At 37.9% G+C, this 17,317-nt stretch overlaps 1 protein-coding gene across 1 annotated transcript in view; it reads right to left on the bottom strand.

Moving 5' to 3' along the window:
- Positions 1 to 17,079: 17,079 nt before the first annotated feature.
- Positions 17,080 to 17,317, bottom strand: part of NUP43 (nucleoporin 43) — a 37,782-nt gene continuing 37,544 nt past the window's right edge. Inside the window, exon 5 of the mRNA XM_044675462.1 lies at positions 17,080 to 17,312. Coding sequence (XP_044531397.1) covers positions 17,080 to 17,312 — 233 coding nt within the window. The remainder of the gene's footprint in view (positions 17,313 to 17,317) is intronic.

A 17,317-nucleotide genomic window follows, 5' to 3' on the forward strand; every position in this document is an offset into this window, starting at 1 on the left:
TACTTATAGATGAAGATAAAATGGTATTAAATAGAACTAAGACAGGAAAAGTAGCTTGACTAGCAAAAAATATACACCAAGGTTTCAAAAGGATAAATACTCAAGATACATGAAGAGAATTATATCAAAAGTATGAAAAAAGTGGACATTATTACTATTTTAAATTAATCAAGAAAACAACAATAATTAATGATCTTTATACCTATTATTCCATGTAGACAAGTTTTTTATGAGAATAATTTATATATACATTGGAAGACATATTTGATAAAAGTTACTAGAAGGTAACTAGGTTCCTCTAGTAGACCACATATTTTTAAAATTATGCAACTGGCTGAAAAAAGAAAATATAAGACCCTATTGTTCTGTTGATTTTCAACGCATTTGCTTATATATGCCAAAATTCCACAGTAGTAGTTTTTGTGGCAACAAAGAACTAGAATCAAAATAGGTACCCATCAATTGGAGAAAAAAACAGCAATTATGGTACACAAATGTAATTAAGTGTGGCTGAATCATAAAGAATGAACAAATATGAAGAATTTACATAAACACAGACTAAGTATTTGACAAAAACTGCTGAGAAAGATAAAGTCAAAATGGGTACATGATTTAGAGAAAGGAAAATATCATAAACAGATCAGGGGAACAAAGGATAGTTAGCCATCAGATAAATGGATAAGAGAAGAATTTATGACCAAACAAGAGATAGTCTTACAGAATGTAAAATGAATAATTTTGATTTCATTAAATTAAAAAAGTTTTTCACAAACAAAACCAATGTGGCCAGAATTAGAAGGTAGAAAAATGGGGAGAATTTTTTACAAGTGACTCTAATAAAGGCTCAACTATATATAGAATTGAGTCAATTTATAAGAATACAAGTCATTTCCCAATCGATAAAATATAGGAATGGGAAATTTTCAGTTGAAAAAAATCAAACTATCTGTAGTCATATGAAAAATGCTCTATATTATTATTTATTAGAGAAATGCAAATTAAAAAGACTGAGGTACCACCTCACACCTATCAGATTGGCTGATTTGACAGAAAAGTATAAATATTGGAAGAAATGTGGGAAATGTACTGCTGGTAGAGTTGTGAACCCATCCATTCTGGAGAGCAATCTGGAACTATGCTGAAAGGGGTATAAAATTTTGCATACCCTTTGACCCAACAATACCACTTCTAGGTCTATATCCTAAAGAGATCAAAGAAAAAGGGAAAAGGACACATATGTACAAAAATATTTATAGCAGCTTTTTCCTTGGGGTCAAAGAATTGGAAAATGAGGAGTTGCCCCTCAATTGGGGAATGACTAAATAAGTTGTGGTATATGATTGTAATGGAATACTATTGTGCTATAAGAAATGATGAGTAGGAGGATTTCAATAAAACCTGGAAAGATTTGTATTGTAAGTTTTAAAATTAATATTCAATGCCTCCAAAGTATGATATTTATAAGGATTTTATTAAAAGCACAGGGAAAGAGTACCAACTCACCCTTACCATGCCGCCTCCTCCCCAAAAAGCCTCGTCCCCATGCCCACAACAACCATATCAAAAACAGCCAGTGAAACCAACAACCAATAGGAAAAGGCGTAAGGAATTATGGGTATGGTGAAAGGGAGTTTGGGTAATGTAGTTTAAAGGGGTATGAGGTCTTTTCAACTTTACAGTATGCACTGATGCAGAGTGAATTGAGAACAAGGAGAACATTGTATACAGGAACAGCAATATTGTTCGATGATCAGCTGTGATTGATTTAACTATTCTCAGCAATACAGCGATGCAAGACTATTCCAAAGGTCTTCTGATGAAAAAAGTTCCACCTCTAGAGAAAGAATTGATGGAGCCTGAGTGCAAATTGATGCATACTTTAAAAAAAAAACTTTTTGTTTGGTTTTTGTTTGTAGTTTTTCACAATGTGACTGATATGGAAATATGTTTTGTATAACATGTATTATCTTTATCAAATTCCTTGCCTTCTCATTGAGGGAATTGGGGAGAGAGTGAATTTGGGACTTAAAACTTTTTTAAATGAGTGTTAACAATTGTTTTTACATGTAATTGAGGAAAAAATAAAATATGTAAAAAATTTTTTAAAAAGATTTTAGTGGCTTTTATCTGGCTTGCCTCCAGGGCACTCTTCCTTCATTCTACTTTATTGCCTGGCCCACAACCTTGTTTTCCTCTCCAACTTTTCCCCTTACTGGGGATTTCTATATACATATTACTCCTTCCTCTAGTACCTTAACCTCCCAATCCCTCAATTTACTCATTTCCCATAATGTATTCCTCTCCATGCTTACATGCAGAAATGGTTATGCTTTTTCTTTTGCTATTATCTCATATCTATGTTCATGAACTCTGAAATTCTTTTACATGGTCATAATCTGTGGTCATTCCATCACTTCCCCTGATTTACAGCTCCAAACTTTTTTTCCCCTTACTATGATCCCTAATCCCTCAGTTCCTTCTCTTGCCATCAACTGTACTCTCACTGTTCACTCACTACCTTTGGTCCTAGTTATGCTGCTGACCAAAGCTGGAAAATATCATAAAACTGCAGACCAGGTCCACTGCAGATTTATACATAACCTCAGGAGGGCCCTCACTGGGCATTAGAGTTCTTTTACACTTCTCTATTTGATTCACTATCTCACTCACTGGTTTCCCCAAAACCTTTTCTAATCTCTTCAGATTTCTCAGAGCTTTCCGTCTATTCATCCTCTCAGCTGAGAATCTTGCCTCTTATTTCACTGAAAAATTAAAACCAGAGTCCCCTCTCTTTTCTCCTACTCCTCATCTCATATCACTGAGATACCTTCTGCCATTATCTCCTTCATTCTCTTTTCACAAGAAGAGATGGCTCTTTTCCTTACCAAGAAAATCTCCCCTACATGCACAAAGGGATGGCATTCTGTCATCATCTTCTCTAACAGATTGCTCCTTCTTTCAATCCCTATTGTCTCATTAATCTCTCCTTATCTCCTGGCTGCTTCCCTACGCCTACAAACATAAAGATGTCTCCTTCATTCTCAAAAACACTCAACTATCCATCAATATATCTTTCTCTTCCCTTTTGTAACTAAACTCCTTGAGGCCAGCTACAATAGGTACTTCTACATTTCTTCCACTCTCTTCTTAACTCTGCAGTATAGCTTCTGACCTCATCCTTTGACCAAACTACTCCTTCTAAACTAATCAATGAATTCTTAATTTCAAAATCTAATGGCATTTTCTCATTTCTCATCATTGACTTCTCTCTTCAACCTTTGACACTGTTGATCACCCTGCTCTTGATGGTTTCTTACTTTTAGGTTTTCATGACACTTCTCTCCTGACTTTTCCTACCTGTGTGAGCACTCTTGTCTCTTTTGCCAGTTCTTCATCCAAGATGTCCTATGGGGCTCTATTTTGTGCACTTTTCTCTCTTCTTTATACTATTTCATCTGCTGGTCTTATCAGTTCCCATGATTTCAGTTATTTTCTTTGTAAGATGACTATTAGAGCTGTTTGTCCAGTCCTTAACTTTTCTCCCAACCTCCAGTCTCATATCTTGCATCAACTTTTAGACTTGAACTGAATACCTTGTAAACATCTTAAAGCTCAACATGTCCAAAACTGAACTTATCTTTCCTTCAAAACTTCCCCATTACTGTCAAGGGCACCACTATCCTTTCTGTCATCCAGGTTTACAACCCCAGGTATGATGCTTAACCCTTCACTTAGTCCCCCATAACTAATCAAATTGTTGTTTCTAACTTTTTAAAATGTTCACACATATTCTCCCCTCTTTCCTCTGATACTGTTAGCATCCTGGCATAGTCTCTTACCCTCTCCTGCCTGATATTGCACTGGCCTATGTAATGCGAGGTGGCTAACAGAAACTTTTTACTTCTGTAATTTCTAACGGTCACAAAAAGTCAGTTAGAAGTCTTAGAATCTTCGGAAAGTCAGTTGGAACTTGAAACTATGAATAGAGGTGAAGTTCCAACTGACGGGGCTTTTGCCTTCTGGCTTTTGCTGTGGCTGGAGGCTTTTGCTTTGGCCTAATTGCTTTGGCCTTGGCCTGTGCTTATTTGTCTTAGGGAAATTTAGACCTATCTCATTTCTCTGGACCTCTCTCTGATCTCTCCATCTACATCCCTCCCCTTCCCCTGAATTTCCTTTGGGTCCTGGGTGGAAGGGAGGGCTTGGTGATTGGACATTGTGGGTTTAGTTTCTATAGACAAGTAGAGTATCCTCAAATAAGTTACCCTTAGTTTTAGTGATTTGATAAAGACTTTACTTAAAAGGCAGTCAAATCTTCCTTACTGAGAGCAGGCTCTCTCAGTCTAAACTTCTCCGCGACCCATCCCCCACCATCACCCCTCTCCCTAGCAATAGTTAGAAATCCTGAACCTCTTTCCCTCTGATTAACCTGAGATTAATAAACCCCCTTTGTTACCAATTCAAAGTCTCTGGTGAATCACTGTATCGAAAATTTAGGCGAGGGTTGAAGGGGAGAAGGAATTATTTATTTATTTCCTGAGGGAGCTGTGGGCATCCATCTTGGGAGGAAGTCCTTACTGGAGACTTCCTCCTGCACCTATCAGTTTCATTGACAGGGAGGAACCCTTCAACTCCTCCCTAAAGGGACTTGAGAAACTGACAAGAGAAAGCCCTCAAGGCAGATTTAAACACTTCCGACTGGCCCAACTCCTTTGTGTTCATAAAGATACCTTTCCTGCCTTGAAGGATCCAGCCTATTTCCCAATATCCTCTGTCTCTGGCCTCTGGCCTGTTTTAAGCTGCCTCTCCTGAATACCCCACCTATTTCCCTCACCATCCAATATACCACCTCATTCTTTCCTTCCCTAATCTCAGCCATCCCTTTCATTCCTCCTCCTAATACCTACCTTACCTTTATCCCTTCCTTTAACCTAAAGATTCAAGGATTACTCACTTTTATAACACCTACTGGTTAAGTCTCCCCACCACAAATCTCTTTCCACTCTAGTCTGTCCTTTACTCAACTCTCAAAATTGACCTTAGTACTTCCCTCTGAGACTAGCCTCAATTTATCCTTCATATCTCTCTTTTGAATATGGCTGTTTGCATGTCATCTCCCCTCATAAGATTCCTTGGGAACAGGGACTATCTTTTGCCTTTTTCTGTATCTCCAGTGCTTAATACAAATACCAGCATGAAGTAGGTACTTAATAAATACCAGCTGACTGACTTCCCTCCTCCTCTGATTTATTTAGTATGCAACCCTTTAAATATAAGTTAAATATCTCTTTGGAATTTATTTTGGTATATATAGTGATTTGCTGGGCAAAGTCTTCTTTCTGTCAGACTAGTTTTCTCAGTAGCTTTTGTTAAATAGTGAGGTCTTATGTCAGAAGTTGAGGCTTTGAGTATAGTTAATATTGTTACTATGTTTGGATATGTATGTTATATACGTAATCTGTTCACCAACATTTTTTTTTTTAGCCAATACCAAATTGTTTTCATGATTACTGCTTTTCAATATAATTTGGGGTCCAGTATAGCTAGTCTTTTCTTTCCCATTATTTTCATTGTTTCCCTTGAGAATTTATTTGAGATTATTTGCCTTTTGTTTCTTAAGATTAATTTTTTCATTCTTTATTCTGGCTCTTTAAAAGTCTTCCTCTGCTAGTTTTATTGGTATGCCATTGAATAAATGAATTAAACAGTATTGGCATTTTGTTTATGTTAAATAACCCTCCTTCAAACAATTAATGTCTCTCCAGTTCTTTAAGTCTGTCTTTATTTCTGTAAAGCGTCTTTTGTAATCATTACATTCAACTTCAAATACATCTTATCATTAACCTCATTTACTATCCCTTCATCCTTGTCTTTCCTGATCTTTCCTCTTTCCACCCAATCCAGTCTCCAACCCACTCAGGGAGGCTGCCCTTGGGAAAAAAATTAAAACAGTGTAGGTTTTTGTTATATAAATATTGATTTTTCTTTTTTCCTTTCAGTTGGAGTTAAGGAGAGAATTTTTTTTTTTTTTTTTTTGCTAGTTAAAAGAGAAAGTGGGAGAATGGGGGAAGAAGAGGAGGGAGAAGGGAAAGCACTTTAGCAAAAGCAACTGACACATGGATCCCATCTGCCATTATATACAATATTGCATACCCATAATTCCCTACTTATTCAGTAAAGGGACAGAGGCTTCCCCTATAAGATCCCTTCCATCTACTCTGTTTATAAGGTGTGCTTACCAAGTTATTTGCAAGTCGTCTCCCCCCCCATTAGACTATCAGATTCTTGAGAGCAAGGGCTGTTTTTGCTGTTCTCTGCATCCCCACCTACATTTACTACAGTGCCTAATATATACTACATGCTTATTTAGTGTGCTTTTTCCCCTAATTAATCCTGGGTTAAACTAACTTCTCTGAGTTATAGCTTCTTCATGAGCAAAATGGAGATACTTCACTCACATTACAGGATCAATGTTAGAATGAAGTAAAATGATATATGTAAAACACTTTGAGAAACCTTAAATGTGAGCTTTTGTTGTAAAGAAGCACAAATAAACACATGATATATACAAAATGAATAAAAAGTCATTTTGGGGGAATGAGGAGATGAGTAATGATGGTACAAGCAATTGTGGGATCATCATCATACTAGATGTAATACTTGAGTGAAGCTTTGAAGGATGCTAGGATTTTTCTAGAGTTGGAGGTGAGGAGAGTCCTCTAGGTACAGGGGATAATCTGTGCAAAAGCAAGGAGACAGGGCATTCAGTGTCACTTATAAAGAAAAGCAAGTACTCTGTGAAGGAGAGTAATATTATTTAAATCTGTAAGGGTAGACTTAGAGGCAGAACATGAAGGGCTTAAAATGTCAAAAAGAAGTTTGGTTTTTTTATCCTAGAAGCAATATGGTCACTACAATGATATGTTTAGAACTGTGCTTTAGGAACATCAATTTGAGCAGCTGTGTAGAGGATAGATTAGAGAAGGGAGAGACTAGATGCAGGGAGACCAGTTAAGAGGTTACTTCAACAGTTTAGATGGAAAATGTTGAGATCCTGAATTATAATAGTGGTCATTTGAGAGAAGGAGACAGTTTTGGAGTTAGAATTATCTAGGTTGGCAAGTGCCTGGAAATGGAAAGGAGAAAAGTCAAAGATGAGGTGGCAAAGCTAGTTGCCACAGACAGAAAGGAGGAAGTTAAAAGGTGAGAGTCTTAAGGACAGAATAAAAAGATGTTATTCAGTTTGAGATGTCTCTAAGGGACATCAATTTGGAGACATTTAACTGGCTACTGGTCATGTAGGACTGAACGTAGAGAGAGAGAGACTAAAAAGGGAAATATACACTAGTAATAATATGTACTGGAATAAATTCATCACTTGTCTGGTGACCTCATCACCTAATCCATTCCTTACATTCTATGGCTCCTGGATTATAGGGCTAAGGAGACAGTAGGATAATATGGCCACGAATGTCACACACAAGAATCCAAAGTTTAGTAAACCTAAGGAACTAGACTAAATCCTAACACAAGAAGGCAAATTTAATTTCATATATATATTAAGACTTGATGGGATGAAATCCATTTTTAGAATATGGCTCTGGATGAAAACAGCATATTCAAAAGAAATAGGATAGATAAAAAGAAGAGGGGAGTACTATATATTAAGACAGTATATTCTACAAACTACTTGGACAGAAAAAGCAAATAGATGACTCAGTTGACTGGTACAAAGGCAAGATATAGTAATAATGGAAGACTTCAATTATTCATATATCTGCTAGTTCTCTTTCTCAGCCAAAAGCAAAGAAACTCATAACTTTTTGACTTGCATAAATGATAATATTATCCTTAAAAGGGGGTGGGGGAGAGAAACCAACATGAGAAATTCTATTGTGACCCTATTGATTCTCATGTATATAGGGAACTGGTTACTTATGGTGGGAAATTGGGGGGAAATGACCAATTTTTCATAGTTTGTGTTATAAAAGAGTAAATTTAGGCACAATTTGACATGAACCCCAGCCTCTGGGAAAGCAGATTTCAAAGAGTTTAAAAGAAAAATGGGTAGGATCATATGTGCTAAAACTTTATAAGGGAAGTCAGGCAAGGAGGAAAAGGTATCTTGTTCAGGAATAAAATTCTGAAGATACAAAGGGAAATACTTCTTATAAGAAATAAAAATGAAATGTGTCCAAAGAGGTAAATAGGTATGAATAGGAAACTTATTACCAATGTTTAAAAAAAAAAAAGATACAAGACAAGGAATAACAGAAAATGAATAGAAGATCACAGCACTGCCATGAAGTTCATCAAAAGTTCAAAAGCTCAGAATAAGATGAGCAAGGGAGGCTAAGGAAATCAAAAAGGTTTGAATTTTTTTTCTCTTCAAATTGTACTGGGAGAAAAAAGAAGATCAAAGAACAGATAGGATGTTTGCATGGAGAGAATGTGAAAATGATAACTTATAGCACTGAGAAGGCAGAGACGTTTGATTAAAAAAACAAAACTATTACCATCTTATTTTTTTACATAGCCTAAATTTTCTCTTACTCCCCTACTCAATCACTATTAACAAAAACTTTCTTTATAAAGAAGAAGAGAAAAACAAATCAGCAAAATAATCGATACAGAGGAAAAAGTCTGAAAATATGTACAATATTCTTCACTCATAAACATCTTTTTTCTCACCAAATAAACTCCTCTGGACTCCACTATGCCCCAGAAATCTCTTCATCCTGGAAGATCACTTCCATTCCAGAACTGACACCTCAGAAGTTTGCCTTCTGCTCCTAGGACCACCTCTCAGATTGGAGGATTCCTCCCAGAACCTCCATTGAAGGAGGGCAACCAGATTAGCCATCTCTTCTATTTCCCACCAGGCCACACTTCTTGGAACTTTTCCATTGGTTACTTTTCCTCTCTTTTCAGCTTCTTTTTATGTATGTTCTTCTTCATTAGAATGTAAGCTCCTTCACTAATACACTGCTGGTGGAGTTGTGAATTGGTCCAACCATTCTAGAGGGCAATTTGGAACTATGTGCAAAGGGCTTTAAAAAGACTGCCAGCCCTTTGATCCAGCCATACCACTGCTGGATTTGTACCCCAAAGAGATAATAAGTAAAAAGACTTGTACAAAAATATTTACGGCCACGCTCTCTGTGGTGGCAAAAAATTGGTAAATAAGGGAGTGTCCACTGATCGAGGAATGGCTGAACAAATTGTGGTATCTGATGGTGATGGAATACTATTGTACTGAAAGGAATGATGAACTGGAATTCCTCCAAGAATTGATGCAGAGCAAAAAGGAACAGAACCAGGAGAACATTATATACAGAGACTGATACAATATGGCACAATTGAATGTAATAGACTCTTCCACTAGCAGCAATACAATGACTCAGGACAATCCAGAGGAACTTATGAGAAAGAACACTCTCCACATCCAGGGAAAGAACTGTGGGAACAGTAACGCAGAAGAAAACATATGATTGATCAGGTAGTTTGATGGTGATATGACTGGGGTTTTGATGTTAAAAGATTGCTCTATTGCAAATATGAAAACATGGAAATAGGTTTTGAACAATGATACATGTATAACCCAGTGGAATTGCTTGTCAGCTCCTTGGGGGGGGGGGGGGGGAAATCGTGAATCACACAACCATGGAAAAATATTCTAAATTTAAAAGAAAATGTAAGCTCCTTAAGGGCAAGGACAATCTTTGCTTCTATTGGTATTCTTAGAACTTAGCACAGTGTCTGACACATACTGAATACCTAATAAATACTTGCTGACTGATTGATCTCCCATCTTTGTAAAGAAGTAGGAGAACTATATCTTCTTCAATCTCTTATTCTGGGTTATGTTTATTAAATTTTTAACACTTGATTTTTTCTGTTCTTTCCATTTACATTTATGTAGTCATTGTGCATGTCTTTGCTTATTCACTTTTCAACAGTACATGTAAGTTTTTCACATCCATGATATTTCATTTCTTACAGCATAGTAATATTCCATTACATTCATGTAACATAATTTGTCAATTGAGGGGATGTACTTAAAACTTTTTTTTTGTCACTACAAAAAAGGGTGCTATAGATATTTTGGTACATAAAAGACTTATTTTTATCAATTAACTCCTTGGAGGTAATATGCCCAGGCAAGCTGAGTCAATCTTTAATTCTTAATTTTGATTATTTCCCTAACAAGGAGAATGATCTTTGCACTGAAAGAAATGACAAAACAAAAAATGACTAACAGGGGCAGCTGGGTAGCTCAGTGGATTGAGAGCCAGGCCTAGAGGTGGGAGGTCCTAGGTTCAAATCTGGCCTCAGACACTTCCCAGCTGTGTGACCCTGGGCAAGTCACTTGACCCCCACTGCCTAACCTTACCACTCTTTTGCCTTGGAGCCAATACATAGTATTGACTCCAAGATGGAAGGTAAGGGTTTAAGAAAAAAAAAAAATGATTAACAGCTGATACTCAAGATAAGTAAGGAGATAGAGAACACCTAATGGCTCTTGATGAATTCAAATTATCTGACCCAATGAACATAATCCTCAGTTTCTAAAACAACCAGTAGATGTGATTTCTAAGCCCTTGTGAGTAGTATTTGAAAAATCAAGGAAAACTGGAAGAGACTAGAATCTACAAACTCTATGCCAGTGAGCCTGACCTTAATTCCTAAGAAAATTCTGGAACATATCATGAAAGAGATGGAATTCCCTTTAATAATACAGATCATAACCCCTCCATGCCTAAACAGACAATCTTCACAAGTCATTATAACAACGACAACATTGTCGCCTGGTAGCCAGCCTTCCTTTGGGTATCAAATATCATTGAATTTGGCTGGTTTTGTTCTCAGGTGATATATTCAGCTTATTAGGACTTGCCAGATCTTTTATTTCAACTAGCATATATAAGGATAAAAAATAATAAAGGCTGTTATAATAATATAAATTAGTATTTTAATTAAAGCCATGCTGATAAAGTCATTAGACCACACGCTTGTAAGAATTCAAAATTGCCGCTCCAGTCATTATTACCTCTTCCTCAGTCTGCTGGCCAAGAGACCACTCCCACCTAACCCAGGAGATTTAAACTCTTCTCTGCGTGGAGACGTAGGCCTCCCCACGCCCAAAGAACCGGAACCGGAAACCCGTTGGACCACGGGAAATGTAGTTTGATAATTTCGCCGTGTCCATAGAAAATACATATATATACTTAAAGATGGCATTTCCCAAATTTCACTTTTACACATAGCCTTTGAGAATATGCATGTAACAATGATTCATGAGAGTCAAACTTTAGTGGAGGGACCGAAATAAAATCAGTAACATTTTTTTAAAAGGCTCTAAATATAAATGTATGGAATTTATTTTTATTTTGAATATTTTCCCATAGTTACATATTTCATGTTCTTTCCCTCTCCCCCAAACCCCACTTAGCTGATGCACAATTCCACTGGGTTTTACATGTATCATTGATCAAGACCTAACGTATGGAATTTATAAAAGTTTCTTTTCAAAAGTTCACAGATTCTGCGCTAATAGTTTATTCAACCTCATATTTCTAAATTTAAAAAGAGTTGTGTTCTAAGTCATACTGATTAATACTTAATGGACTATATAGTAATAATGGCTCTCTCTCAAACATCCTAAAAACCTCAGCCACATACAAAGATGATCATAACTTTGATCTTGCCATCACCTAAAAATGTACCACTTCATGTTCAAGACTCCTGAAATTCTCTTACCTGATAATAATATATTGGTTGTCTACTTCTCCCTCTAGCTTCTACTAAATCCTACCTACTCTTCATCCACACCTTGGTCTCCAATCCCATGACCTCCGCAATGCTCTAGGACAATGTTGGCAAATCTTATAGAGATTGTATGCCCAAACAGCAACTTCAAACTGCCTGTGAGCTCCCATTACCCCAGACAGTGGAGGAAGTGCTCCCACTGGGCAGAGGGGCAGGGTATGTGAAAACTGTTCTCAAGCCCCTTCTGGCACACCAGGGCACGTGTACCACACCTTCACCAACACAGCTCTAGGACTATCTCCCGTGTGCTAGCTATTCTCTCATTTCCCCATTGTGAGTCTTTTGTGAACCAATTCAACTCTATACTGTCATCTTCTAGAGTCTCTTATCATTTTACCAATCCAGCCCTGCCACGCCTCAATTTTGGGTCACTCCCATGTCCTAGCACCTTCACTCCTACACAAGTATAGCTGAATGAAGGTAGAAAAAATTAAGCAACTATGCTGAGTGGATCTACTACACATTTATGTAAAAAAACCTCAAGTTGGGTCCTTACTGATAGAAGGCAACTCTACTATACTTCCTTCTATAACATCATTATACTCTTCAAAGCACTTCAATCTAACCTTTTTCTTCTTTCCCAAACCCTCTCAGATGATAACCTTGACTCTTATTTCACAAAAATAAAATAAATTGAACATGCCATGAGCTCCCTCTTTTCTCTTCTCTTCATCTCATATCTCCTTCTTCACTCCTGACTTACATGATGAAGTGACTTTACTCTTCATTAAAGCTAAGAGATCCCATTCCATTCTATTTATATATTCCGTTCTATGCCCATAGATTGCTCCTTCTATCACTCCCACACTATCCCTTATTTTCAGTCTCTCCCTGTCTACTGGCTACTTCCCTATCTGCAACTATGCCCATGTTCCCCACATCCTCAAACCCTCACTGGATCCTTCTATTCCCTGTTAACAACATCCTTTTTCTCTTCTGCCCTTTACAGTGAAACCTGAAAAAAACATTTACAATAGCTGACTCCATTTTCTCTCTTCTTAACCCCTTCAATCTGGCTTCTGACCATATCATTCCACCAAAAATGCTCTCTCCAAAATTACCAATGAATGATCTCTTAATTGCCAAGTCAAATGTCCCTGTTCCTCAATCCTCATTCTCTTTAACTTTTTTGCAACCTTTGACACTGTTGATCAACCTCTCCTACTTGATAGTCTTTTCTCTTTTGGTTTTTAGGACATCAGTCCCTTACAGTTTTCTTCCTACCTAGCTAACCACTTCTCTGTCTCCTTTCCTAGATCTTCATCCAGATCACACCCTCTAACCAAAAGCGTCCCACAAGGTTTTGTCTTGGGTCCTCTTCTCTTCTTTCTCTAGACTACTTCACTTGTTGATCTCATCAGCTCCTGGAGGTTTAATTACTACCCTCTATGTTGCTGATTTGCAAATCTACCAACCCTGCCCCAATCTCTCTTTGAATTTCCAATTTGACACCTCCAATTTCCATTCAGATATCAAGAATTAGATTTCTAACAAACATCTTGACCCCAAAATGTTCAATACCACAACTCATCTTTCCCCCTAAAACTTTTCCTGCCTACCTTCCCTATTACCCTGTCTTTCCAGTTCACCAGGATTGAAACCTAGGTCTCATCCTTGACTCCTCACAGTTTTGACAACCCCCTCCCCCAATCCCAATGTCCAATAGCCAAGGTCTGTCAATGTTACCTTTGCAACATCTCTCCAAAACTCCTTTCCTCTGATAACTGCCACCACTCTATTTCAGGCCCTCTCATCACTTTATATCTAGACTATTGCAATAGTCTAATAGTCTGTCTCCCCTAAGCCTCTTTCCAGCCCAATCATATTTAGTCACCAAAGTGATTTTCCTAAAGCAATTCGTTGTTCAACTCCCAACCCAAAAAACTTCTCATGGCCTCCAGGATCAAATACAAAACCCTTTGGCATTCAAAGCCCTTCATAACCTTGCTCCTGCTATCTTCATATAGCCTATTCCCCTACCATGTACTCTTCAATCCAATGACACTGACCTATTTGCCATCTATGAACAAGACACTCCATCTTTCAGCTCTGAGAATTTTCTTGGCTACACTGTTTTCTCATGTATAAAACAGCAACAATAATAATGATAAAGAAGATGATTACTTAAAGTAGCTAGCTCACAAGGTTATTTTAAGAGAAATACTTTGTAAAACATAAAACATCATGAGATAATTATCAATAATACAACTGAAAAATAAACCAGGAGTATTATCACAACTACTACATAACACAATGAAATTTCTGAGAGTCTGTCTCTTAGTTTCTGTAAAGTCTTGTGCTGAGTTTATTCTTAATTAAAACTTGAATGACAAGTCTCTCGGCTTCTTTTTAGGGCAAAATTCTCACTCTCATCACCTGATCTGTCTATCTTTTCTTTCTATCATACAACTCTGATTATGTCCTTTAATCTTGTTCTTCAGAGTTCCTCTTTAGTTATATGTTGTCACCTGCTCGCCCCCATCATGCATCTTCCATTACATTCAGTGCAGAACTCATCTTCAGTTTTTCACAGGAATTGTGATCATTCTTTACAAAGAAGCAAAAAGCATCATGAAGTAATTGTCTCAATTACAATATTACAGGAATCTATACAATATTCATAACCTATTTTCAATTCACTAACAATTATATTTTAATTTTATTATGTCTGATATAAAAAGAATCTCTAGAGACCACAAGAACCACAGATGAATCACTATATATTATTCTCATGCTGAAAACAAAACAGAATTGCCCTCTCTATTGATAAAAATGTTAATTAATTAAACATATTTTTATATTTTGAAAGAATTCTCAGTCCTTAAACAAAGGATATCCAATGTAGGTAAATAACTAGCTATGTAACCAAAGCTGGCATTTCTCCAAGGGATATAATCATAAAATATCAGAACTAGAAAAAAAAATCATGGGTACATTAAATCCACAGAAGAGAATCTGAAAATCACACATACACATGTGGTAGAAGCTTGTCCATGAGATTTTAAACAATGGCAAGGCATGTCCAATCAACATTCACCCGTCAGAAAGAATGTGCCTTACCCAGCATGTGCCATGACCTAGTTTCCTGAAGTAGCTACAGATCAGAGGAGTACAATGCCACTTCCTTTATGGTTAAGCCAGTCAAATTCCTTCATTGCCTTAGGGAATCAGGCAGTCTATTTATCTGTCTGTCAAATTATTAAAGGAAAAAATAACTCTACTTATAGCAACTACAAATGTGGGCATTTTAGTATAAAAGAGGTACTCAAATTACAACTAGGAAGATTTTTTTTCCCCTGGAAGAAATGAGAAATGTTTTGAAATTTAACTTTTACTGTAAAATGTAAAAACATCCTATAATTTTGCAGATTCTAACCAATTTTCAGAACCTCACCAAAATATACAAATCAAATACCAATCTACTAACCTTTACAAAGAATCTGACTGAATAAGAATGCTTCTTCAGCACCTAGTCTAATCAAAGCAAAGAGCAGTGAATTACTATGATCCTGATATACTCAAAGATGAGGAAATAAAGGTCACAGCTACACATTCTAATATTTTCTAAAGAAGAGATTGGGTAGATTTATTTCCAAATTGTCTCTCAAGGTAATCAGTAAGGAATTTTAGGGAGGTAGATTTCAACTCAAAATAAAGAATTGCCTAATTATTAGAGCTGTCCACAAATGAAATGGGATGGCACAGCCAAGTTTAAGGTGTACAAATCCCCTTTCCTCACAAAATTCTATAAGTTAGGGTATTTTTATTCCCATTTTACAGAGAAACTTATTTAAAGTTACAGAAGCAAAATGATTTTTCCATGTTCACATAGTAAATTGCAGAACCAGGAATCAAATTTAGGTTTTCTGACTTCCAAATCCTATACTCTTTGCACCACATTATCTCACCATTCAGCGCTCAAGCAAACCCTTGAAGACCATATGAAAGAGATGGCAGAGCAAGAGTTCTTAATCTTTTTTTGTGTCAATAGACCCCTTTAGCAGTAAGGTGATGCCTACAGAGCCCCTTTCACAATATTTTTAAATACATAAAATATCCAGGTTTAAAAAAGAAATCAATTATATATAGCTATCAAAACATGAGAAAAAAGTTAACAGATCTTAGCTTAAGAACTTGCGAGAGGGATTCTTGCATAAGGTAAGTTTGGATTAAAGTTTTTTCCACTTTTAAAATCAGGAAGAATAATCAACTTTCCCAGATTGGCAATTGTAGGAATGGAATTCTGTGATGCAGTTTTAACCCCTCTCAGGATCATGGATGTTACATTTACAAATGCATCAAAAGGACATACTAAATATATGCATAAAATTTTAGTCTATTTTATTCATATATAGGTGTAAGCCACAACAGAATTAAACATTTGAGTCCCTATCTGAAGAATACTACGCAGTGATGGAGTATGGTTGTTGTAACTGCATTTCTCCTGAAATGCAGTCTTTTGTACCTATAGTAAAAGAGAATTATCCAATATTCTTTTAGCCCTCCTTCCTTGACCTCCATAACATATACATCATTTCTTTAATAGTTTCCAAATGTTAACATTATAGAAACTTTCAAAAAGTTCCTCGAATAAAGATTTCTAGGGATTCTTACCATTTTCAACAAGAAATAAAACTCCCAAAAGGCAAGAGGGAAAGCTACAAAGGCGCTGATCCGAAAAAGAGAGTGGAGTTCAAAAGGTTATTTATAGGAGGAGATAGGGATGAAAGAATTCTTGGTGGTGTCCCTTGCATGTGGAGTTCAGAGATAAGGATCAAAGGTGCTTTCTTGGGAGGCGGTCCGGAGAGGCTGGGCAAGGAGAAATAGCCTCAAGAGGGGATAACGGGACCAAGACCAGGAGCCAAGGATGCTCCGGGAAGATGCAATGAGTCCGGGTGCCCGGGCACGCACAGAAGCACAGCCTTCCATCAGCCCACTATAAGGACCGGAGGGATGGTCTTGCGCGAAGCCGTCTTCCCGGCCCCTCCGAAGCCTCAAAGCCCAAAAGCTCTCCTTCTGGCACCGGGCGCACCCCCAAACACATCTTCCTTAGGGCAGGACACTGCTGGAATCAAGCCAAGCCAAGCCAGCCCCCGGATCCGACAGGTCTGCTCGGCTCTCCCGCCGGCGGCCGTGGCCCCTGGACCGCAGCCAGCCCTGATGGGCGTGGGCCGCCGCGGCCGCCGCCCCGCCGGCCCGGGCCCCAGGCGGAGGAGAAAGTAGGCCCCACCCGCCCGGCCAGCCCCGCCGGACCTACCTGCAGGACAGCGGAACTCCGAAGCGGCGACGTCGGCGGGTCGGAGGCCCGGCTATCGCAGAGACTCGAACTCGTGCCGGGTCCCCCAGGATCCGGGCTGCGCCGGGTCCGAAAGCGGGAGGGGGTGCCGCCAGCCACCGCGGCACGTAGCAGGGGGGAGGGAGGGGCCGCAAGGACCAGACTCTCCCTTCAGTGCCAGGCCTCCACCGGCACCGCCGCCATCTTGTCTCTCGC

This window comes from Gracilinanus agilis, chromosome 4 (genome assembly GCF_016433145.1).
Source record: "Gracilinanus agilis isolate LMUSP501 chromosome 4, AgileGrace, whole genome shotgun sequence".
NCBI classification, from domain to species: domain Eukaryota; kingdom Metazoa; phylum Chordata; class Mammalia; order Didelphimorphia; family Didelphidae; genus Gracilinanus; species Gracilinanus agilis.